The 25,472-nt window shown below is 36.5% G+C and overlaps 1 protein-coding gene across 1 annotated transcript; it reads right to left on the bottom strand.

Annotated features, from left to right (window-relative positions):
* Nucleotides 1–5,656: 5,656 nt before the first annotated feature.
* On the bottom strand, nucleotides 5,657–6,550 carry LOC137398258 (uncharacterized). Its single transcript, XM_068084366.1, has one exon. It carries the CDS (start codon nucleotides 6,548–6,550, stop codon nucleotides 5,657–5,659), a length of 894 nt encoding a protein of 297 aa, XP_067940467.1.
* Between the last annotated feature and the right edge of the window lie 18,922 nt (nucleotides 6,551–25,472).

Raw genomic sequence — 25,472 nt, 5'->3', positions numbered from 1 at the left:
TGTCATTCTGTTGCAGCAGACAGTTGTAGCCATCGTCACCTCGCCAGAAAAATAGTGAATACCACAGAGCGTCATATGCTCTGTGCATCTTAGATATCCTCTGCAGTTAATTGCTACGTAACTGCAGAACAATATCCCGCCTTTCAAACTGCCGTCTAACTGTTTGAATGGCAATTTCATTGATGACATTAGCATTGAATCTTCATTCATGCTCTCCAACAGGGCGTTTGTCAGTGTAAATGACAATTTGCAAGTCATCCATGTTTTCAAGCAGCCTCTCCCAAGCGGTTTTTAAACCATGCACATATAATTTGCTTGTGTAGAACATCTTGCAGGTAACAGATTGCGTGTGGCGATTCTGTTGTTTTTCTTTCACCGCTCGAGCGCATTAACCGAAATCCCTGGTTAGCACGCTTTTTAAACGCAAATTTTCTGCCGTATTAAAAAGCACCTTTCCCGAGTTCTGCGGCCTATACAAAGGTGTCTATACAGCTATACAAACGTACTATTTATTAAATGAAATAAATTAACAAGTAGTTATTTACATGCAATTAATATTTACTGCCAACGTGTACCAAGAAGGTCACGTAAACGTTTGTTTCTTGGAGCCACTGGAAAAACGCATTTATCATCTACTAAATTTCCACATCAAAAAGGTCATTGTTTCTTATACGATGTTGTATTGTATATGAATTGCCACATCTCCACTACTTAATAACGTTGGATTTGCCGCTGTTCGTGATAGTGTGTCATGTTCATTTCCTTCAGCAGCCAAGTTACTAATTTTTTTCCAGCTACGAGTAGGCCTACTGTAACTTACTATTACAGAACTTTCACGAGTACTCCGAGGGTTGCGATACGCTATTGTAAAAAGAAAGCGAGCAGCTGCTATCGACTTACTGCCACCCTGCATCAGCCATGACCAGCTATACGTCGCCTGCTCAAAAGTAGGCACACGCCGAAAACTGTTTCTTCATACGCCCGACAGAAAAGCCAAAAATGTTTTCTATCTGCATGTGTTGTATTGAACTAAGGGAGAGAGAGAGAGAGGGAGAGAGGGAGAGAAAGAGAGAGGGAGAGCGAGGAGGAGAGGGGGGGAGAGAGAGGGAGAGAAAGAAGGAGAGAGAGGGGGAGAGGGGGAAGAGGGAGGGAGAGAGGGGAGAGACGGAGAGAGGGGGAGAGGGGAAAGAGGGAGAGAAAGAGAGAGGTAGAGCGAGGAGGAGAGGGGGGAGAGATAGAGAGAAAGAGGGAAGGAGAGAGAGGGGAGAGAGGGAGAGGGGAGAGAGAGGGAGAGCGAGGAGGAGAGGGGGGAGAGAGAGAGGGAGAGAGAGGAGGGAGAGAGAGGGGAGAGACGGAGAGAGGGGAAAAAGGGAGAGAAGGGGAGAGACGGAGAGAGGGGAAAGAGGGAGAGAGGGAGCGAAGGAGAGAGAGAGAGCGAGGAGGAGAGGGGGGAGAGAGAGGGAGAGAGAGGGAGAGAAAGAGGGAGAAGAGGGAGGGAGAGAGAGGGGAGAGACGGAGAGAGGGGAAAGAGGGAGAGAGAGAGAGAGCGAGGAGAGGGGAGAGACGGAGAGAGGGAGAAAGGGGAAAGAGGGAGATGTAACTGCATATTTGGAGTTGTTTTACCGTATGAAAGACAACTCTCAATAAACCTTATGCTGCCCGTGAATCTGCTCCTGTAGACGGGTAATGCAGCTAGTATTATTATAAACGCCATGTTTTGTTGTTTTCTGTTTTGGTTCATAAGTATATCTTCAGCCTGATCAAGTCAACTAGTCATTATTGATCATTATTTTTTTGTTTTGACATGAAATTATCAGCTGTATAATCTTTTGTGGTTATTTAATCAATTATGTATAAGTTTATTTGGTGATTGGGTTAGAAAGCTCAAATCTTGCTGTCATTTTTATAGATATTTAATAGTAAATCATAATTCTACCACCACATTGATTCATTTTATAAAAAATCTATCATTGATATATTTTGTTTACATAAAAATAATAAACAATGAAGTATAATTATCATAAAGCCAGGAATTTTAAGTTAATAATGTTATATTGTATGAACTGTAATGAACTGTATGCATAGGATGTGTGTAAGCAACTGGCAAACATAGCTAGCCCAAACATAGCTAGCATAACTAATCTTATAATAATAGGATACTGTAGGGCTGGTAGAGTCATTAGCATTCAGTGTGAGCACACACTGTGACATCTTCCTCTTTTAGTTGTTACAATTCAAACTGCTCTAAAATATCACAAGTCAGACACTTACAGAAAAATAACATATCTGCATAACAGTTTAAAATAATAGAGTTGATTGCAAAACACAATTGTACAAAATCTGATTCTTGGTAGAAATTGACTCTTAGTCCAAAACCACACCAAAAACAAAACATGATTTATTTTTAACTAAAAAGACACAAAAATCTGGTGGATGTAGCTTACAATAATTGTCCTAATCAAGAGAAACCTAAACAAGTGGGTGGTTTGGACACTTTTCCCGACCTAGTGACAACTGAAGAAAAGCTTGAACTCATTTGATTAGGATTGGTTGCACCTGTCGATGCAGGAGTGGCGGTGCCACTCTGGTCAACAGAATTGGGAACAACAGCTAACTGACTTTGCTGAGCAGATTGGACCGGAACCAAAGTTTTATCAGAATTAGTACTTTCAACCAGTTTCTGTGGTTTATCAAGGTTATCATTAATCAAGGTTCTATCAGAATTAGTACTTTCAACGAGCCTCTGTTTTTTATCAATGTGATCATTAATCGAGGTTTTATTATAGGCATGAGAAGATCGGTTAGGTCTCAGAGATTTTATGTTGCGCCTGAAAACTTTGCCATCCGATAATTTGATGTAGTAACTTCGAGGCGTTTCCGCGTGTTCAACAATAACACCTTCTGCCCACTTTCTATGGCCTAGTTTACACCAAACTTTCATTCCTACGCAATACTCAGTGGGAAGGGTAGCTGTGTTGTTCTGAAATATAGCTTGTGATTGTCTTTTAACAAAGCGACTGTGTATTTCCCCTAGATGTAGTCCTTGGGGCTTGAGTTGGTGGGGTAGGCAATGTAATTGTCCTCTTAAATTTCGAGCCTATAGCAAAACTGCCGGAGATGGGAGTTGGTCACCCAATGGAGTTGACCGTAATGTGGCCAAAACATCACACAATATCTGACCAGATATCAACGCCTTTCTGAGGCTGTTTTTGATGGTTTGATTCATGCGTTCGGCCAACCCGTTAGAGCGTGAATGATAGATAGAGGAAGTTATGTGTTTAACGTCATTATCCTCAATGAAGCATTTAAATTCATAAGATGTGAAATATGACGCATTGTCACTGACCAAGGTTTCAGGCCGACCAAAGTCGATGAACTGCATTTTTAATAAATCTATGACTTCTAAAGACCGAGCAGTTTTTAATTGATAGCAGGCTGGCCACTTCGAGTATCGATTTACCGTTACCAAATAATCATTGCCATCGAGGTGGAAAATGTCCATACTAACCGATTGCATAGGGTATTCTGGGATATCATATGGTTCAAGGCTATACTTACTGTTTGATCTCATGTGATCTTGACAAACAGAACACGATTCTATCAAATCTCTAATCTGACCTAAATAGCCTGGCCAATAAACTGCACCTTTGGCTCGCTCAGTACATTTACTAACTCCCAAGTGACCAGCATGTATTTGGTCCAACACCGTTTTTCTCATTGCTATAGGAATAACAATCTGGGCCCGGTACAGTAACAGGTCATTATGCATTGTGAGATCAGACTTTACATTCCAGTAAGGTTTTAGTGGTTCAAGGCAAGCATGTTTAGTCATTGGCCAACCATGCTTCATGTATGACGCTAGTATCTGCATTGTGGGATCTAGTTTCGTTGCCTGACTCAACTTTTCCTTGAACAGAGGCTGTGTGATAATGCCTGTGGTTATTGAATCAATCTGATCACGATCTCGTGCTTCAAGTTTATTAGCCTCAGCACCCTAGCTAGGAAGAAATGCACGTGACAATGTATCAGCTAAAATTAGGTCTCTACCTGGTTTATGAATTAAAGTGTAATCGTATCCTTGATTGCGTAGTCTTATGCGCATCAATCTAGGGCTAAGCTCATTTAAACCTTTTTTCATTATTCCAATTAGTGGAATATGGTCTGTTTCTATCATGACATGCTGCCCGTATATGTACTGATGAAACCGCCTCAGACCATATTGAATCGCGAGGTACTCCTTCTCAATTTGCGCATATTTTCTCTGTGTTTCCGTAAGGGAGCAACTGGCATATTCTATTGGTTGACCTGCATGCATTATTACTGCTCCCATGCCAAACTGACTGGCATCAACTGATAGGGTAACTGGCAATTCTTGATCAAACATTTTTAGAGTTGGGCTAGATGATACGAGGAATTTTAGTTTCTCAAACGCCTGCTCAGCTGCTTCGCTCCAGGACCATTCTACACCTTTTTTAGTTAGCTCGCGCAGTGGGGTGGTAACTTCCGACAGATTCGGACAGAACTTAGCTAGATATGATGCCATTCCTAAAAGCCTAGTGACGTCATCTTTACACTCTGGTTTTGGCATTTTTGTAATTGCCTCCACCTTACGGACATCAACCCTGATAGTACCATCTCCTATAACGTGACCTAGATATTTCAACTCAGAGTGCTTAAAATTGCATTTCGACTCTTTCAATTTCAGATTACAATCCCTGCATCTCTGCAATACCAACTCTAAGATTTTATTGTGCTCGGTTTTAGTCGCTGCATGAATCAACAAATCATCTACGTAGCATTCCACTCCTTCAATGTCTTCAAATAATTCCGACACAGTCCGACAAAATATCTCAGGACTAGAGGATATTCCATAAGGCAATCTAAGAAATCGATATCTACCGAATGGAGCGGCAAAAGTCGTCAACAAACTGCTAGCCTCATCTAATTCAATCTGCACAAATCCTGAGGTTGCATCTAACGTAGTGAATACTCGAGACTTCGAAAGTTTAGCAAATATTTCACTAGCTGTTGGTAATGCGAAATGTTCGCAATTTAGATTTTTATTTAACTGTGTAGGGTCTAGACAAATCCAGAGTGACCCGTCAGGTTTCAGTATGTTTACTATAGGGTGCGCCCAGTCAGTTGCTTGTCTTACTTTAGCTATTGTGCCCTCACTTTCCATAGATTGTAATGTGAACTTTAGTTTATCTCTTAGTCTAAATGGGACCCTCCTAGCACTTTGTATAACAGGCTGAGCGTTTTCTTTTAGTTGCAAAGCATGCTTACATGGCAACCTGCCAAGACCATTGAACACATCAGTGAATTTTTTAGCTACCTTATCTGTGACGGAATCAGCCCTATCAACCAAACCAAGCTCAATGCAACTGGGCAGCCCCAATAAAGTTGCCATGTTTGTATCAGTTTTTACGACTATAAACTCCACTGTATGATACTTATTGCTAACATCCACCAGTAACATAACCTTGCCTAATACATCAAGTGCATGTCCACTAAAAGACACTAATGATCTAGCATGCTTGACAATTGTCACCTGACTATTTACGCTGGCTAGTACAGTCTGTGAAATTACATTACACGATGCTCCCGTATCCACTTTTAATCGTAATGGCTTACCATTGCACTTAGCATTGATTGTTCATTCTCTTCCGTCATTGATGGCAAATGCAATGTCTCCGGTATTAACGTTGTCAGGTTCCGATACCTCATTGGCAGTGTTGTTGCTGTTATCTCGTGAAGATAAGCATGCAGTGGAAAAGTGATTTTTACGGGAACATTTCCTGCACACCTTTCCGTAAGCTGGGCACCTCCCTCGTTGATGTTCCATAGCACGGTATTTACAGTTCTTTATCGTTTGCAACAGTCCAGTTCTATATTTTCTATCCGATTGTAGGTTTGGGCTCTTGCTCTCTGACATGGATACTTTCTGTTGTGGGGGTACGACACTTCGTATGGCATTAACACCATCTGTCATGTGGTTCATTTCTCTGAGGTATTGCGTGGTAGCCTCTTTACGTTGGCATACTGAGATAACCCCCTGTAATGTAGGATTGGCTGGCAAGTTGAATATATCCTCACGAACCAACTTGGACGATATACCTGCTACAATTCGATCCACTAGCGCTTTGTCTTTCTCATCAGCATGGAATTCACAAGTTGTGATGAGGTCTCGAAGTGCTGTCACAAAGCTTTCGAATGGCTTGCCTTGCTTCTGAACTCTGCTGTGAAAGTCTTTGAATCGCTCAAAGACTCTCTTTACCTGAGGGTTGAAGTGTTCAGTAAACGCTTTCTTTACTTCTGCAATGTCTTTTCGATCTGCTATGTTCAGTGTTCGAAATATTTCTTGGCCTTGTGCGCCAAGCAGTGTCAATAAAGTCGCTACTTGTATTTCTCCATCCTTTTTAGTCTTTTCTGTTGCTATCATGTAAAAATCATATTGCTCGAGCCATGCTTTCCAACTTCTACTAGTCTCGCTGGGATTGTCTGTAGAATATACAAAACTTGCCGGCGGCTTGAGCCCTCCTTCTGCCATGTTTTCTTTTCGTTCTCCTCAAAAATCCCGTCCTGACACCATATCATAAAGCCAGGAATTGTAAGTTAATAATGTTATATTGTATGAACTGTAATGAGCTGTATGCATAGGATGTGTGTAAGCAACTGGCAAACATAGCTAGCCCAAACATAGCTAGCATAACTAATCTTATAATAATAGGATAAGCTGACTCGGCTACTGTAGGGCTGGTAGAGTCATTAGCATTCAGTGAGAGCACACACTGTGACAATAATCAAATTACTATATTGGTTTCAGCTTAATTATCCATGGCAACCGTTTCTATCCATTGGCCTCCAGTTAGCTGTAGTGCAACTGGCCTCACTTGAACTTGTTTGGGGTGTTCATAAACCCCCTTCCTGCACGGCATGTATTTAATCCATGGTTTTAATCTATCTGATAATATATGGCTCACTGTTTGCAGGTGTTTATTGGAGCATCTTACATCATGGCATCAATGTGTGGTTACACAGGTTACCAAAATTGTGATGAAATACGGCATTACATAATCACTGAACTCCCTAGGACCTTTGATATTGCAGCTTTGTTATTCCACATATAGTATTAATCATTGGACAATGATATGCCACATTTGGAACATATATATCACCATTGAGGCAAATGTGAGACGTATAATGACAGTGTGATATATCACTTTGGGGGTTACCGATATGCCACATTATGATTTACAGTATAGAGCATAGGGAATTAAACAAGCTTCAGTGAATCCCTATCTAAAATGTGATGAAAACAGTAAGACATTGAGACGGAAAACATTATTTACAACACAAAGAGGAACTGTACTGTGTCGCTACTTAGAAGACTGTTCTAAAATGCTTCATGGTTTTTTCATCACTAAAACGTGAGAGCTAGCATATAGTTAATCAAATATTCTGGGCAAATAAGTGTCTTCAGCTTGGAAAACTTCTGGTCAAACTGAAAAAAAACTGGAAGGATCTATTCCACAAACGTAATCCTCTTCCAACTTTGAGAACACCTGAGGCTACGAGTTTAGGTCGAGCCTTTGCTTTTAATAAAACTGCTGTGTCAGAGTTCTTTAGCAATCAACAGGGTGTTTTGTGTGCAAACACCCTGACACCAGAAGGGATCTTCAATCTACATGTAGGTGAAATGTGTTTCTGTTGTATACAAGCCACAGAAGGTGCCAACAGAAAAATAAATTTAACAATTAGTACAAATTGTCAGTGCAGAACGTAGAACTTCAGTGACAAAGATATGTTGCTTAAGGGCTGCTGGTCAGAGTCGTCCTACTGCGGATGTGTTCTCTAGGGTGCACTTTAAAAATTATATAATGAGAGGTTTTCCACCTGCGTCTAAGGGATTTGCAAATCAAAGTGTGTAGATATCTAGTTAACGGTTTCCTTGTGAGTTTTAGCACTTTATCTCACACATGAACACTTTTCAAGAACCTAAAACCTTTCTGCTGGTTGATAACAAATGCAAGCCATTTGTCTTGTGAAACTATAAATTTGCCTAAGAGACATAAACTAGTTCTTTTAACTTTTCTTCCGCATTGCTGTCATCACCTACAACCTCTCGATGGTGGTGTTTGATCCTTTAAAATTATACTACAACACCTTTTTATACCACTGTATACTAACAAACTTTTGTCAAACTTTCACCATATACAGTCTTGTGGCAACAACTAGCCAAAAATATCTAAAGACCTTTTATCTTCAGATCATTATCAGTGACTTTACCAAAACTTATATTAGCCTAGTAAATACTCAGATATTTGATGTGCAAGATTTTCTATGTAGCTCTGTTACAGAAAGACTTTTTTTGGAAGACACTGTTTCATCTCTAGCATCCGCTCTATCCACAGAAACTACCAGCCCACTGCCCCAACTACCTAAACCTCCACCATGAAAACTTATTCATAAAAGAAAAAAAGTTAAAATCTTCTATACTAACACTAACTCGTAGCAAAGAAGCTGAGAACTCACAACAGCCATGCACTTCCTCCCCTGGTATGATGTCTAAACCTAAGAAGCACCAGAAGGGTGCTGAGCTGTAGAGCAACAGTGAGGAGGCTATAACACATGTCAGCACAGACTCAGAATAGCAAGACAATGATGAGTACATAAAATACCTCTTTCTTTTTAGAAGTTTGTAAATATAGTTTATAACCCCCAAAGCCGAAACTGTGTGCTATGTTGGCAAAGTTAAAACTATTGCCTCTGAAAAGTAGGAAGTAGACTTTTAGTGGCACAGGAGTAGGAAGTACTACAAGCCAGACCTACCAGATTGTAAACATGTGAGCCGCAGCCAGCTCGTATTAGTCTTGCCTGAAATACGGTCGCAGGGAAACCCTTGAAGAAACAGAAGTTGACCTACATTTGGTTTTAAGCCATCAGCTTTCAATTTAACATAAACATACATGTAATTTCTTATACTAACTACACTAAAAAACAATCTGAGTTATTATCACAACTTAGTAGAATTATTATCTTATATTGTTCGCTTAGAAATATTCCTGTATGTTTTATGTTAAATGAAATATAAACAAACGCACATATTACTTTTAGTTTTTTATCCATCCAAAATCTTTTGACTTTTCTCAGAAATTTAACATGTTGCCTATTGGTGGTGAATAAAGTGACCAATCTTGTGGTTTACGATATGGCACATTTTAAAGAAAAATATGCTTGTATTACATAACATGCAATCAAATAAGAAGAGCTAACGAACTCTGCAAGCTAAAGGTATAATTTAGAGTACACTAAAATGAATAGAATAGTGGTAACTGTTACATGCAAACAAACTTTTTGCATTATTCGCTTCTTCCTACTTACTGCGACAAAATGACGATTTTTGTTGGATTTTCTCAGTTTGTATTATAGTATAATTACAAAATCACTTGTTTCATAGTTTACATACTTGCTAATTATCGCACATCTACATTTCTTGCTCTGCTAATATATTTATGCCGCTCTAAAACCTTTTTTTCCAGCCAGTTTAGGTTTCTGTAATTTTGATGTAAGCACATTAATTTATATATATTTTCACGCTAAATGACTTGACGGTTCAAATTTTATGATTCCTACTGCTTCTATGGATTGCAATGCTCTTTTGTTTTTGCTGTACTAAGGCTAATTCACTTTCCTCAAAACGATATCGAAAATAATATTTTTCGAAATCAAAATTTGGCGATTAAATCTCAGGCCGGTCTCATTGTCATAATAAAAGTGGATTTGCAAACGGATAATTGATAAAATTTTAGTTAAATGTTTCAAGTTTTCAAAGATACATACTAAAAATCTTTCAACCATGTGTTAGTAAACTGAAATCGATTAAGTTAGCTTCAGTGCCTATGTTACACATTTGTCTTGAAGGTGAGAACTCTGCACATAGTAACACGTAATGTTACATGTTTTTGCAGATTATACCTACAAAAGACCCTAAAGTTATTGTAGGTAACTAAAGTTACTAAGGCTAACATGTCGTTTTGTTACTGTTTTTAATAAAGATGTTTTTAACAGGCAGTAATTAATTTAGACAATTACCATGACTTTCAACACCACTCTATATGTCTATACTACACTTTGACCTTATTAGGCAAACACTTAAACAAACTAAAATCATATAATCTTATACCAAATATTTTTTCAAGGTAATCATTAAAAAACAAACTATATTTAGCCATTATTGGTTGATGATTTCCAAATCACATTTGAACACTTTTACTGTTTATTTTTCTTTGTAGTTTATTTCATCAAAACACTTTTTTCATGATATGAAGTTTTAAATGTCCAGTTGTTTGAAAAAAGTTTGAAAAACTTTATAGTCGTTTTATTTTTTCTCCTTATTTATTGGAACAGCACAAATATGTTTTCTTATGATATGACATTTAAAGGTTAGCATGGTGAATGCTGTATAATGTATGTTAAATAAAAATGAATTTTCTGTTCAAGGGTATTTTATTCTTGAGCAACACTGGGTAGTACTCGTAGTGTATATTTATTTGTAAACGTTTATGTTCAGTGATTGAACGGCCATTTTCACCATGCATTTCCCAGTTTTGCTCGATAATGTCAACCAGTTGGTGGCCAATGTCGGCTAATGTTGCCAATGTTGTTGGCTATGTCAATCACAGGCTGACTGGAGACACTATTTGTTACCTGGGCAACGCCACTTACCAGCTTGCTGTCTTGATTAAGTTGCCAGGCTGGTAGAAACACATTTTCAGAATGATGTTGTCAGTCATCTGGCAAAGTGGCACCCGTTTAGCTAAGGAGTAGGCCAGCTAGTTTACTTCCAATCTGCTGTTAATGTTATTGCAGCTGAAATGGGTCTGTATTGTTAGCTCTTTCGTATTTTTTGCTTAGTGGTAAACCACGGGTCATAAAATATTATTGACTGGGCATTATGCTCATCTTGCTCATGAATCCGTTCCACTTGGCCTGGTTTAACATTTACACTACCACTTGCGCCTAAGTTTGTGTTAACCGCAATAGTTAATGTAAGTCTATGATATTTCAGCCACCTGGATGGCCAATTTCTGGGTTTCCACAATACATTGATGAGTAAAACTAATGACAAATGATAACAACAAATAGTAGTTTAGAATAGCGTAGGCGCCATCGCTGGTGTAGCTCGTCATTAAAATGCCTTCATTTTTGCGATATCTCATCCAGGTGGCTGCCAAACTGTCTGATTAAGTAAGTTAAATTTAGCAGCGGCGAGACCATGACAACCATTAGTTAATGTTGTGTTCTTTAGGGTGCACTTTAAAAATCATATAATGAGAAGTTTTCCACCTGGGTCTAAATAATTTGCGGTTAGTTTTCGGTTAGTTTGCGGTTAGTTTGCGGTAATAGTTTTCCACCTGGGTCTAATAATAGTTTTCCACCTGGGTCTAATAAATTGTAATTACGGTACATCAATCTATTCATGCATTGCACTAGAGAATCAATTGTAAGTCTGCTTATTTATCTAGTTGAGAGTGCACCTCTTTTCCAGCATTAATTGCACATACCGATCGTCCAGCTTTCTGAGAAGAATTGAGCAGTAAAATTAATAGTTGTATTGCCCAGATCACCTCTCGGACTAGGTGTTTATTTGTTTGAAGTAATCTCTAAACATATGTCTGCAATTTAAATCAAATCTCTCTGCATCACCTGCAAATAGCTATTTATTCCTGCACCCAGTTTCATTTACTACATCTACTACTAAATTTACGACAAAAACCAGTTTGGTTAATTACTTCACTATCAGCACTTTAGTGTGCTATATTTCCTCTGTTTTATTTGAATTAGCTTAATCCTAGCATGTACAGCAACCGCCAAAGTGAGCAAGCACATGGCCAGAACTTATCTATGCAGGAGAGAGTTGCAGAACATATCGAGCCATTGAAAAACGGAATGGTGCTGAACAGTCAACATATGTGATACAGACCAGCCTTTCGACTAGTATACCAGGAATTCTTGCTAGGAGGTCTGGCTACTTCATTTCATAGCAACCTGCTCGGTCTGATTCGGGTGCGGAGAATGTTGAAATGAAGCCAGTAGGGCATAATAAACCACATCTACTTAGTTAGCTCAACACAATCCTCAGTCTCTAAAGTCTAAAGTCTCTAAAGCCTTAAGCATCTAGTGGTTGGACACTTTGACCAATTTTGAGAAGGAACTGATGAATTATCTGATGGCCTGAAACATTTTCCCAGTAGCACCATCATTAGCTATTGGTGAGCCTCAACCATTTTTTGTATGCGAGTTTCTACTTTCCCAGCTTTTTGATATGCCATCAGCAGTTCTTTGAAAAGAATATAGTTCACTGGCTAAGCAAAGTTTTTGATCCTTTTTGAGTGTCTCAAAAGTTAGGCTTTTCAGATATGGTGGTTGGTTCTGAAAAAGTCACGCTCACAACTTTCCCTCCATTAATTTTCACTCAGTATTTTTCACTTTTTGTAATTTTCACAAGTATTTTACTCATCTGCTGCTCTGAAAGGCTACTCAAATCGCCTTTGCGCTCTGCTGGCTGTTTTTTAAATTAAAATTTAAAGGTTCATCCCAACAACTGGGAAAAATGTTGTGATAACCGGTAAATTTTATCACACAGCTAAGATTGGTGTAAAAATCTCTCAATTAGTCAGTTCATGACTCAGCCTGGTGAGAAGTGTTGGGACTGTACAGAATGTCACCAACTGTAGAAGTTCTTGCAAAGTATCACAGTTGTCGCAATGATATGTTATTCGAAAACTAATATAATATGGCTATAAAATGTGTCAACCACAAACATCGCTACTGCATAACCAGTTTTTTGTTAAGCCCTGCTGTTTTCTCCTGACAACTGGCTGTCTTCTGACTGGCTAGGTATTGGAAGGGCGCACTGTGAATAGCTAGCAGGCAATGGCGCCTTGGATATGGCTGTGAATTTTTTTTTATTTTAGCAGCATTACTTATGTGGTAAGCTAAATACCGTTAATAGCTATTTAAACTTAGAAAAGGCTCGTTTTAGTGATGAAAATAGTCAAATAAGCGTTAAACTTTGCTTTTTTTGCAAAAATATTTTTTATAAATAAAACTGTACACTGATTTATATAGTATTATTCCATTTTTTTAAATATTAGGGATTCAGAACTCAATACAGCTTTTTATTTGTTTTGAAATTTAGATTTTATCAACTGCATAATGGTTTTTCAATTTGAGAGATTATTTTGGCGGTAGGGAAGTTAAAGAAAGTTAGAGGTTGTCACTAAAATAATATATTTGACTGTTTTTAAATCAATCTTTTTGTCCAAGACTTTACGTAGGTTTACTTTTTTAACTAATAGCAAATTTTTCTAATAATTGATCAACGACCAAAAAAGCTCAATGATACACTTTGATATATCTTACCCCACCGATTGTGTCTGTGAATTCATCCTTATTTTACCTAGAGCAACTCATATTTTACTCATAGCCTCATAGGTAATTATCAGTTGAGAAAATTTTTTAAAATCTTGTATTAGTATAGGTATTATTAACGTCTAATATAATGTTTTACACTAAAAAGGTTACCGTGACCTATGCATGCATCAGTAGTATATTACCAAATGCGAAATTTTCAAAGGTTTCTTGTGATAGGCTGTTTTAGTAAATTGGTTGCTACAACTTATTTTCAAAATAATAGTTGTTTAATGATAAGTTATACTTTCAGGAAAGACAGTAAACATTTGATAATAATGAAACGACTAGTTAACACTTTTTAGCAAGCTAAAAAAGTAGATAGTTTACACACAAAAACAAGAACTATTAAACCTTGGTACTTTTTTGTTGAAATAAAATTTTTTGTCATATGCAAATAATGTTGAATGTATGTAACAATCATACTAACTACTTTTTCATAGTTATAGTTCATAGTTATCATACTTAATTTATACAATTTACAATCTCTAGGTCTTCCACAATTTATGAGGTTTTCTGATTGTGCACTATCTTTGACAACCTGTCTTGAGGAGCTGTGCATTCCTAAATTTGTTTTAATTTAATGCAATTAATCTAAAATAAAACAATTCACTGGTTTGAACAGTTTTAACCATGGGTTGTGTAATGCGACAGAAGTATTGTACACAAAGATTTGTAAATGCTACCGATTTTGTGATTTTTAATGTATAACCGTTCTTTTACGTACAGTTGATTGTGAGCTGCATATAGTACATATTTGTGATCTTATTTTTTATAAACAAATCAACCTACTTACAAACCAACAATGTTAAACTTATTTAACCTATTAACATGTGGGTTTACACAAAATCATCATAATATTATTTAGGTGCAGGGATTCGATATTAAGAAAACATGCCTATGCAATATGTGAAGATTGTTTTTGATTTAGTGTAAAAATCCAGGTCAGGGTCACTATAAACTGGTTTAAAAAAGCGTTTCAATAGTTGTTATGGGTCGCCCTTTACAATGTGATGTTAACGTAAAAAATAGTTCTGATTTAGTTAATCTACGGTAGATAACATTTTTTTATTATTGTATATATGAAAGCTAGAGAACACCTTGTTTACTACATAAGTAAGACAAGAGAGTAAAATGATTATTTCATAAGAATTATGTAACATATGAGTAAGTCAATATAAACAAAGAGTTTGACAATGGCTATATACAAATAAAAGATAATAACTGGTCAATGTCAACAACCAGTACATATTTAACACTCCATATAATTTTGAGATGTTGAGCCTGGCTTACATACCCATCACTTTCATAGCAAACCAGAGGTCTAGGTTTGCAAGCAGATAAGCATCGCTGTTACCCTTCACAAGGTATTGCCCAGAGAAGTTAAGAGTTGTCTGTTCATATACTGAATATTCAAAAACAATAGATTTCTGCTTTGTATATTGGTCCCATGATGGTTTAACAGTGTTTGTAAAGTTCGTTTCATCAAATACAATGTCTCGCCTAGTAGTAGCTTTACCAGTTAATTCATCAAGCAGACGGTATGCATTTGACTGTTGGCTGTATCCTATAAACCTTAGCTTATTGCACTTTTTGTAAAGTTTCTGTTGCATTTGATCTGGAACATGAGCATACACATTACATTCAAACACCCTTAGATTGTCTATGTTGGGTTTGCGTTCATACCAATTTTCATACAGTGTGAGACCATCTTGTGTGAGGCAGTGGGAAGCCGATTTCTAACGTAGGCAGCAGTGGAAATGACCTCAGCTCAGTATTGCTTTGGCAATTTAGCATGTCACAACATTGAACGTGTTGCTTCACACATAGTTCAGCTCGTTTGCTCAGCAACACCATTTTGTTCTGGTGCGTAGGCTGATGTGAGTTCATGATGAATACCCTTAGATTTCAAGTAGTCAGTAAACTCTTGAAACAAGTATTCACCACCTCTATCTGATCTCAGTGTTTGAATGGTTTCTCCAGATTGGTTGGCTGTATATGTTTCAAACTCTTTGAACTTCTCAGGTACCTCAGAGATTTTTCTAAGAAAATACACCTGACAACATCTAAAAATTTTTTTACAAAAGTAACAAAGTATTTGCTACCTGCAAAAGGTTTGGTTTCCGTGGTAGAAATGTGAGAATGTACTAGTTCTAGCTTACGGGTAGCCTTGATATCTCCATACATCCATTGCAGGTAAGCTTGTAGCACAGACTATATTTCCTTCGCTCTGTTTTTTCAGAGTAGAGTCATTCACATGTTGATGCCAAATCTCTGTGCTAGCAATGTTTGCATATTGAGTTTCAGTTTTTACACAGTCTAGACTGGACACCTTATTAGCTTGTGCCCTCACGGCTCTAATTCAACCACTTGCATAATTAATCCAACATCGAGTATGGCCATACTGTAGAGTGTTGCCTTTCTGAGTGGCAGCTCAAAATGAAAATAAATTGCTAGATAGTTGAGGGAAATGAGTGCATGGTAAATTACAGCTGGACATTGAACTCTACGATTGAGCTTTAGCATCACTTTTACAACATCAACCCACAGCTTCAACTGATCGACCATTGCCTAGGCTGACCATTTCTATCTGTTCTAGCTTCTTGTAGCTATTAAAACTTGCCGTGTTAGGTGACATATGACACAATGCTCTAGAGTCAATTAGCCAGGGTGAGCTACTGTGCAATAAAAATGTGTTTTCATGATGAGTGATTAATGCAAATTCATGGCCTTCACAGCCATTGTCACTTTCACTTACAGTTTTTCTACATTCACTGACTAACTGCATGTTCTTTCGGTGTCTATCCTCTGATAACTTTTGGTTACTTGTGCCTAGGCCTATTACAGTTGTAGCAAATAATATGTTTTCTAGTTTTAGGCTGCTTTCTTGACACCAACACAGTGTCAGACGCACTGGCTGAACTAGATTCATCTGAGTTTGGCTCATTGTGTTTCAGCTCTTAATTTATCAATGACTGCTGAGCAAAATCAAAACTCAATTGGTCTACTATTGTATCTATTTTTGTTGCAAGATGAGCATAGCTGTTTGGAAGGCTGCCTAAGAGTGTGACTGCTTTATTTTTTTTCAGAAGTTGGAGAATCAATAGTGGGGTGCTATTGATTCAACTGCTGTTCTATAGGTGTACCCTCCTTCATTACTGTTCTGAAATATTGTTTCTTAAAGATTGACTTGCAACAAAATTCACATGACAGTTATTCGGTATCAAAAGATTCACCATGTCTTACTATGTTGTGTTGTAAGTGCCAAATATGTGAAAATGCGATTACAAGCTCTTAAAAGCTCAAAAACAAAAAGCAGCCATATATTGGAATCTCTTCATTTTGAGGACGTAACGACGAAATTTGGTTAACATCTTATCACATATGTTTTCATGAGACTTGAAAAACCAACCCAAAGCTCAATATAAAACTTATCGCAGTACTAGTTCATGACAAACACTTTGGGCTTTACTGAAAACCCTGTATCAAATATAGATGCTCGCTACTTAACAGTTTTGTTTCGGCATTACTCAATCATCAAGTCGTTCTCTGATCATGTGGTTCAATACTTCACAAACAATTTTTGCAGCTATTTTCGATTATCACAGGTGACCAACAAGCTTGTCATGATTATCAGACAATGATATGTACTCCTTCGAGCTAAGGTTAAAAAGTTTAACAATTTTTTATGGTAAGTTATAAAATGACAGTGCTAGAAGTGACAGCATTACCATGACAATTACAACAGGTGCATAAGAACAATAGACATTGTTTTATTGAATGCATGAAGTATATTTTGCACGACGAATAAGGTTGCAAGAAAGTGTAAACAGAAACCATCTCTCACAACTACATCACATTTGTGGCTGCAATTTTCTGTTCGTTTTTTAGCTTTTAAGAGCTTATAATCACATTTCCACATATTTTGCACCTACAACACAATGTAGTAAGACATGGTTAATCTTGTCATATCAAATAACGGTAATGTGAATTTTTTTGCAAGTCAACCTTTCAGAAATAACTCGTTAGCTAGTGTATTGCATTCAAATGATTTTGAAACCACTTCCACACTACATCAGGTGCTTCTGTATCTGTTATTAAGTAAAGAGGTTCAGTACTAACAGACAGAAAAATTATTGAGAAAGCCTACAATGCCCGGATTTAAAAACAGTTTTCGGCGCTAGATCAGCCGAACCTTCTGGTGCTTTTTCAGTACCATCCACAATATCTATAGATCCTTTACCAGCAAAATATGTTTCATCTACAACATCCATAACTGATAGTTCTGACTGTTCAACTTACCTATGGTCCATCCATCACCATCCATTGTATTGTAGAAAGGGAGATAGAATCTAAGTTCTGGTTCAGTAGTCCTCGTTTTACTGTATCTGACATCAATTGTTTAACTGTTGGTTCGCCAATCGTTGGTCAGTCAGTATAATAGCCGATTGTCTTTTTTTCTGGTACCAAACTCGTGTACAGCTTTTTTGGTTGCCTGTCTGGCCCATAACCTGTTATTCTTGTATATTTGAAAGCTAAACAGCACCTGGCTTACTACACGAGTAAGACAGGAGTGTAATGGGATTATTACATGAGAAATACATAACAGATGAGTAAGTCAGTATGAAAAAATAGTCTGACAACGGCTATGCAAGATGCAAGATAATGCAATATACAAATGAAAGATAATGAATGTGGTCAATGTCAACAACTAATCCATATTCAACAATTTTCTGAAACTGGTTTGTGAATTTCTGTTCATCTTGTTGCTGCGTGAAAAATAAGAATAAATAAGTTAGTTTTAATTGTTGGAGTTATTCCATTGAGATCACATCTCCTTCATTGCAATATAGATCAGTTATTTGTAGTAAAAACCTCGAGAAAGTAGCATACTGTATATCAATATAATAATTATAGACATGTAAGAGTATATTTATATCACTTTTTAAACAAAAGTACATACTATTACATAAAAATTATATAAAATTTTATACAATAGCCTAATATATAATAATTTATGTTATTTCATATATATAATTTAATATATAAATATATATATATATATAAATGTGACTGTATACTATAAATATGAACACCTCAACGGAAGAACGATTTATGTCATATTTTCTTTAAACACTAGGTGTATCTTCCATAAATAGTTCTCGCGACCAAGTTTGGCATATGCACCAAACTTTCAGCCAAAATGATTAGTATTCAGAGATGTTACTAATCAATGCCCAAGGTCTACAAAGCAACAACGATCATTGTCCAATAACATTATTACTTTCAGCCAATAGCAATACATAACTTGTTAGAAATTTCCAACTTGAAAAATAACATTTTTTCTTTTTGATGTTTGAGTCATAATGTTAACATGACTTTTGTAATTACTTCTCAACTTAGATAACCAAAAGTTACATATTATAATGATGTTATAACTGATTCCATAACAGATTTCGGTGATTGCACAGATACTTAAAGTAGTAGCAATTCCTTTGAATGTGGTGAAAGTGATAGTTTTGTATGAGAAAAAAACTTTGTAGAAGATTAATTTAGCTTTTTACCAAGCATAGCTTCAAATAAACTTAGCAAAGCAGTAAGTATAGATACATTGAATTTTATGCATAGCATTATTTGTTAACACGTTGACCAAAAAAAGATGTCGGCACAACCAGATAGTGCAAAGCAAAACAAAGTATTGCAGTCTTTTGTAGGACACTGCCAAAATTCGGTAAATCCTGCTAATTTTGGTTTGGTGGAACTTTTTGTGCCAGAAATTTCATTTCTTACTGTTATATAGCATTTTAAACCCGAATATCATAACATTGTAATATTATAGACTGATAAAGCATAATGGGCAGATAGCTTTTTAAGATTTCGGAAGTAAAACGATGAACGACCGCGTAGTGGTTTTAATTTAGGCCTTGTTGCGCCACACGAGTTATTTCTCATGATGAAAAGATTTGGAAAAACTATTTGCTCCACACAGCATTAAATCATGGCGGCCAGACTTCTAATGTCAACTAAAAATAGCTGTATGTACAATTAAAATGCAGCGACGTGCAGGACTGCTGGTGTCCAAGTATTGATGGGTCAAAGAGTGATGTCAGTAATCATGACTCCGGTTTGCTAGTGAGGGGATAAGTGTTTGATCTTATAACCATTGGATGAATATGTTTATGCAGAATTTAGATAAAAACATATCGAAAACTTCAATCTAACCTGTTTTAATCCAAATGAATCATCTATAGCAATGAGTTATATATAGCAAAACATGCTGTTTCATCCCTTTGATAATACAAATATCAAGTTACAATTTTTTCAAATAGCTCTAGTTAGACATATGATTTAATTGATGTTAAAGCAATGCAATATAACAGTAAATCTCAACATATAACTAAAATCTCTACATTCAGTCAAACATGCAAAAACTCCGCCCTCATGTAGCAGTGATTGTGTCAAAGTCTTATTTAAGAATTTATAGATTGCATACTTTTAACTAGGTGCTGAATTTAAGATCCTAACAAAGCATGTCATGTTTATCTAGCTTGATTCAATCTAGAAGTGGCAAATTTTGCTTATTCCTAATTGCAGAGTTTTTGTGAAGCTGGTGAAAAAAACACCTGTTGAAAGCAGATATGTCAGGATAACTCATTTAAATTCTATTCAACAACATGGCTGTTGAATATGATTGTTTTATACTCTGCAAATACCTTTTCAAATTTTCGGACAATCTATTCATTAATTTACGCATGGAATAAATTGAGTTTACTAGTTAAATATTGGAGAGTTTTACATAGCTTGCTATTTCAAACTTTGTTTGATTTTACTCAACTTTGGTAGAAGGGCAAAGCAAAAGCTGAAAAAAGTGTACACACTGAGCAGAGCACACAGAGAGCACACACTGTGACAATAATCAAATTACTATATTGGTTTCAGCTTAATTATCCATGGCAACCGTTTCTATCCATTGGCCTCCAGTTAGCTGTAGTGCAACTGGCCTCACTTGAACTTGTTTGGGGTGTTCATAAACCCCCTTCCTGCACGGCATGTATTTAATCCATGGTTTTAATCTATCTGATAATATATGGCTCACTGTTTGCAGGTGTTTATTGGAGCATCTTACATCATGGCATCAATGTGTGGTTACACAGGTTACCAAAATTGTGATGAAATACGGCATTACATAATCACTGAACTCCCTAGGACCTTTGATATTGCAGCTTTGTTATTCCACATATAGTATTAATCATTGGACAATGATATGCCACATTTGGAACATATATATCACCATTGAGGCAAATGTGAGACGTATAATGACAGTGTGATATATCACTTTGGGGGTTACCGATATGCCACATTATGATTTACAGTATAGAGCATAGGGAATTAAACAAGCTTCAGTGAATCCCTATCTAAAATGTGATGAAAACAGTAAGACATTGAGACGGAAAACATTATTTACAACACAAAGAGGAACTGTACTGTGTCGCTACTTAGAAGACTGTTCTAAAATGCTTCATGGTTTTTTCATCACTAAAACGTGAGAGCTAGCATATAGTTAATCAAATATTCTGGGCAAATAAGTGTCTTCAGCTTGGAAAACTTCTGGTCAAACTGAAAAAAAACTGGAAGGATCTATTCCACAAACGTAATCCTCTTCCAACTTTGAGAACACCTGAGGCTACGAGTTTAGGTCGAGCCTTTGCTTTTAATAAAACTGCTGTGTCAGAGTTCTTTAGCAATCAACAGGGTGTTTTGTGTGCAAACACCCTGACACCAGAAGGGATCTTCAATCTACATGTAGGTGAAATGTGTTTCTGTTGTATACAAGCCACAGAAGGTGCCAACAGAAAAATAAATTTAACAATTAGTACAAATTGTCAGTGCAGAACGTAGAACTTCAGTGACAAAGATATGTTGCTTAAGGGCTGCTGGTCAGAGTCGTCCTACTGCGGATGTGTTCTCTAGGGTGCACTTTAAAAATTATATAATGAGAGGTTTTCCACCTGCGTCTAAGGGATTTGCAAATCAAAGTGTGTAGATATCTAGTTAACGGTTTCCTTGTGAGTTTTAGCACTTTATCTCACACATGAACACTTTTCAAGAACCTAAAACCTTTCTGCTGGTTGATAACAAATGCAAGCCATTTGTCTTGTGAAACTATAAATTTGCCTAAGAGACATAAACTAGTTCTTTTAACTTTTCTTCCGCATTGCTGTCATCACCTACAACCTCTCGATGGTGGTGTTTGATCCTTTAAAATTATACTACAACACCTTTTTATACCACTGTATACTAACAAACTTTTGTCAAACTTTCACCATATACAGTCTTGTGGCAACAACTAGCCAAAAATATCTAAAGACCTTTTATCTTCAGATCATTATCAGTGACTTTACCAAAACTTATATTAGCCTAGTAAATACTCAGATATTTGATGTGCAAGATTTTCTATGTAGCTCTGTTACAGAAAGACTTTTTTTGGAAGACACTGTTTCATCTCTAGCATCCGCTCTATCCACAGAAACTACCAGCCCACTGCCCCAACTACCTAAACCTCCACCATGAAAACTTATTCATAAAAGAAAAAAAGTTAAAATCTTCTATACTAACACTAACTCGTAGCAAAGAAGCTGAGAACTCACAACAGCCATGCACTTCCTCCCCTGGTATGATGTCTAAACCTAAGAAGCACCAGAAGGGTGCTGAGCTGTAGAGCAACAGTGAGGAGGCTATAACACATGTCAGCACAGACTCAGAATAGCAAGACAATGATGAGTACATAAAATACCTCTTTCTTTTTAGAAGTTTGTAAATATAGTTTATAACCCCCAAAGCCGAAACTGTGTGCTATGTTGGCAAAGTTAAAACTATTGCCTCTGAAAAGTAGGAAGTAGACTTTTAGTGGCACAGGAGTAGGAAGTACTACAAGCCAGACCTACCAGATTGTAAACATGTGAGCCGCAGCCAGCTCGTATTAGTCTTGCCTGAAATACGGTCGCAGGGAAACCCTTGAAGAAACAGAAGTTGACCTACATTTGGTTTTAAGCCATCAGCTTTCAATTTAACATAAACATACATGTAATTTCTTATACTAACTACACTAAAAAACAATCTGAGTTATTATCACAACTTAGTAGAATTATTATCTTATATTGTTCGCTTAGAAATATTCCTGTATGTTTTATGTTAAATGAAATATAAACAAACGCACATATTACTTTTAGTTTTTTATCCATCCAAAATCTTTTGACTTTTCTCAGAAATTTAACATGTTGCCTATTGGTGGTGAATAAAGTGACCAATCTTGTGGTTTACGATATGGCACATTTTAAAGAAAAATATGCTTGTATTACATAACATGCAATCAAATAAGAAGAGCTAACGAACTCTGCAAGCTAAAGGTATAATTTAGAGTACACTAAAATGAATAGAATAGTGGTAACTGTTACATGCAAACAAACTTTTTGCATTATTCGCTTCTTCCTACTTACTGCGACAAAATGACGATTTTTGTTGGATTTTCTCAGTTTGTATTATAGTATAATTACAAAATCACTTGTTTCATAGTTTACATACTTGCTAATTATCGCACATCTACATTTCTTGCTCTGCTAATATATTTATGCCGCTCTAAAACCTTTTTTTCCAGCCAGTTTAGGTTTCTGTAATTTTGATGTAAGCACATTAATTTATATATATTTTCACGCTAAATGACTTGACGGTTCAAATTTTATGATTCCTACTGCTTCTATGGATTGCAATGCTCTTTTGTTTTTGCTGTACTAAGGCTAATTCACTTTCCTCAAAACGATATCGAAAATAATATTTTTCGAAATCAAAATTTGGCGATTAAATCTCAGGCCGGTCTCATTGTCATAATAAAAGTGGATTTGCAAACGGATAATTGATAAAATTTTAGTTAAATGTTTCAAGTTTTCAAAGATACATACTAAAAATCTTTCAACCATGTGTTAGTAAACTGAAATCGATTAAGTTAGCTTCAGTGCCTATGTTACACATTTGTCTTGAAGGTGAGAACTCTGCACATAGTAACACGTAATGTTACATGTTTTTGCAGATTATACCTACAAAAGACCCTAAAGTTATTGTAGGTAACTAAAGTTACTAAGGCTAACATGTCGTTTTGTTACTGTTTTTAATAAAGATGTTTTTAACAGGCAGTAATTAATTTAGACAATTACCATGACTTTCAACACCACTCTATATGTCTATACTACACTTTGACCTTATTAGGCAAACACTTAAACAAACTAAAATCATATAATCTTATACCAAATATTTTTTCAAGGTAATCATTAAAAAACAAACTATATTTAGCCATTATTGGTTGATGATTTCCAAATCACATTTGAACACTTTTACTGTTTATTTTTCTTTGTAGTTTATTTCATCAAAACACTTTTTTCATGATATGAAGTTTTAAATGTCCAGTTGTTTGAAAAAAGTTTGAAAAACTTTATAGTCGTTTTATTTTTTCTCCTTATTTATTGGAACAGCACAAATATGTTTTCTTATGATATGACATTTAAAGGTTAGCATGGTGAATGCTGTATAATGTATGTTAAATAAAAATGAATTTTCTGTTCAAGGGTATTTTATTCTTGAGCAACACTGGGTAGTACTCGTAGTGTATATTTATTTGTAAACGTTTATGTTCAGTGATTGAACGGCCATTTTCACCATGCATTTCCCAGTTTTGCTCGATAATGTCAACCAGTTGGTGGCCAATGTCGGCTAATGTTGCCAATGTTGTTGGCTATGTCAATCACAGGCTGACTGGAGACACTATTTGTTACCTGGGCAACGCCACTTACCAGCTTGCTGTCTTGATTAAGTTGCCAGGCTGGTAGAAACACATTTTCAGAATGATGTTGTCAGTCATCTGGCAAAGTGGCACCCGTTTAGCTAAGGAGTAGGCCAGCTAGTTTACTTCCAATCTGCTGTTAATGTTATTGCAGCTGAAATGGGTCTGTATTGTTAGCTCTTTCGTATTTTTTGCTTAGTGGTAAACCACGGGTCATAAAATATTATTGACTGGGCATTATGCTCATCTTGCTCATGAATCCGTTCCACTTGGCCTGGTTTAACATTTACACTACCACTTGCGCCTAAGTTTGTGTTAACCGCAATAGTTAATGTAAGTCTATGATATTTCAGCCACCTGGATGGCCAATTTCTGGGTTTCCACAATACATTGATGAGTAAAACTAATGACAAATGATAACAACAAATAGTAGTTTAGAATAGCGTAGGCGCCATCGCTGGTGTAGCTCGTCATTAAAATGCCTTCATTTTTGCGATATCTCATCCAGGTGGCTGCCAAACTGTCTGATTAAGTAAGTTAAATTTAGCAGCGGCGAGACCATGACAACCATTAGTTAATGTTGTGTTCTTTAGGGTGCACTTTAAAAATCATATAATGAGAAGTTTTCCACCTGGGTCTAAATAATTTGCGGTTAGTTTTCGGTTAGTTTGCGGTTAGTTTGCGGTAATAGTTTTCCACCTGGGTCTAATAATAGTTTTCCACCTGGGTCTAATAAATTGTAATTACGGTACATCAATCTATTCATGCATTGCACTAGAGAATCAATTGTAAGTCTGCTTATTTATCTAGTTGAGAGTGCACCTCTTTTCCAGCATTAATTGCACATACCGATCGTCCAGCTTTCTGAGAAGAATTGAGCAGTAAAATTAATAGTTGTATTGCCCAGATCACCTCTCGGACTAGGTGTTTATTTGTTTGAAGTAATCTCTAAACATATGTCTGCAATTTAAATCAAATCTCTCTGCATCACCTGCAAATAGCTATTTATTCCTGCACCCAGTTTCATTTACTACATCTACTACTAAATTTACGACAAAAACCAGTTTGGTTAATTACTTCACTATCAGCACTTTAGTGTGCTATATTTCCTCTGTTTTATTTGAATTAGCTTAATCCTAGCATGTACAGCAACCGCCAAAGTGAG

Source organism: Watersipora subatra, chromosome 6 (genome assembly GCF_963576615.1).
Source record: "Watersipora subatra chromosome 6, tzWatSuba1.1, whole genome shotgun sequence".
In the NCBI taxonomy this organism is placed as follows: domain Eukaryota; kingdom Metazoa; phylum Bryozoa; class Gymnolaemata; order Cheilostomatida; family Watersiporidae; genus Watersipora; species Watersipora subatra.
Note: the sequence above shows the minus strand (reverse complement) of the source record. Positions and strands in the feature narration are given on the sequence as shown.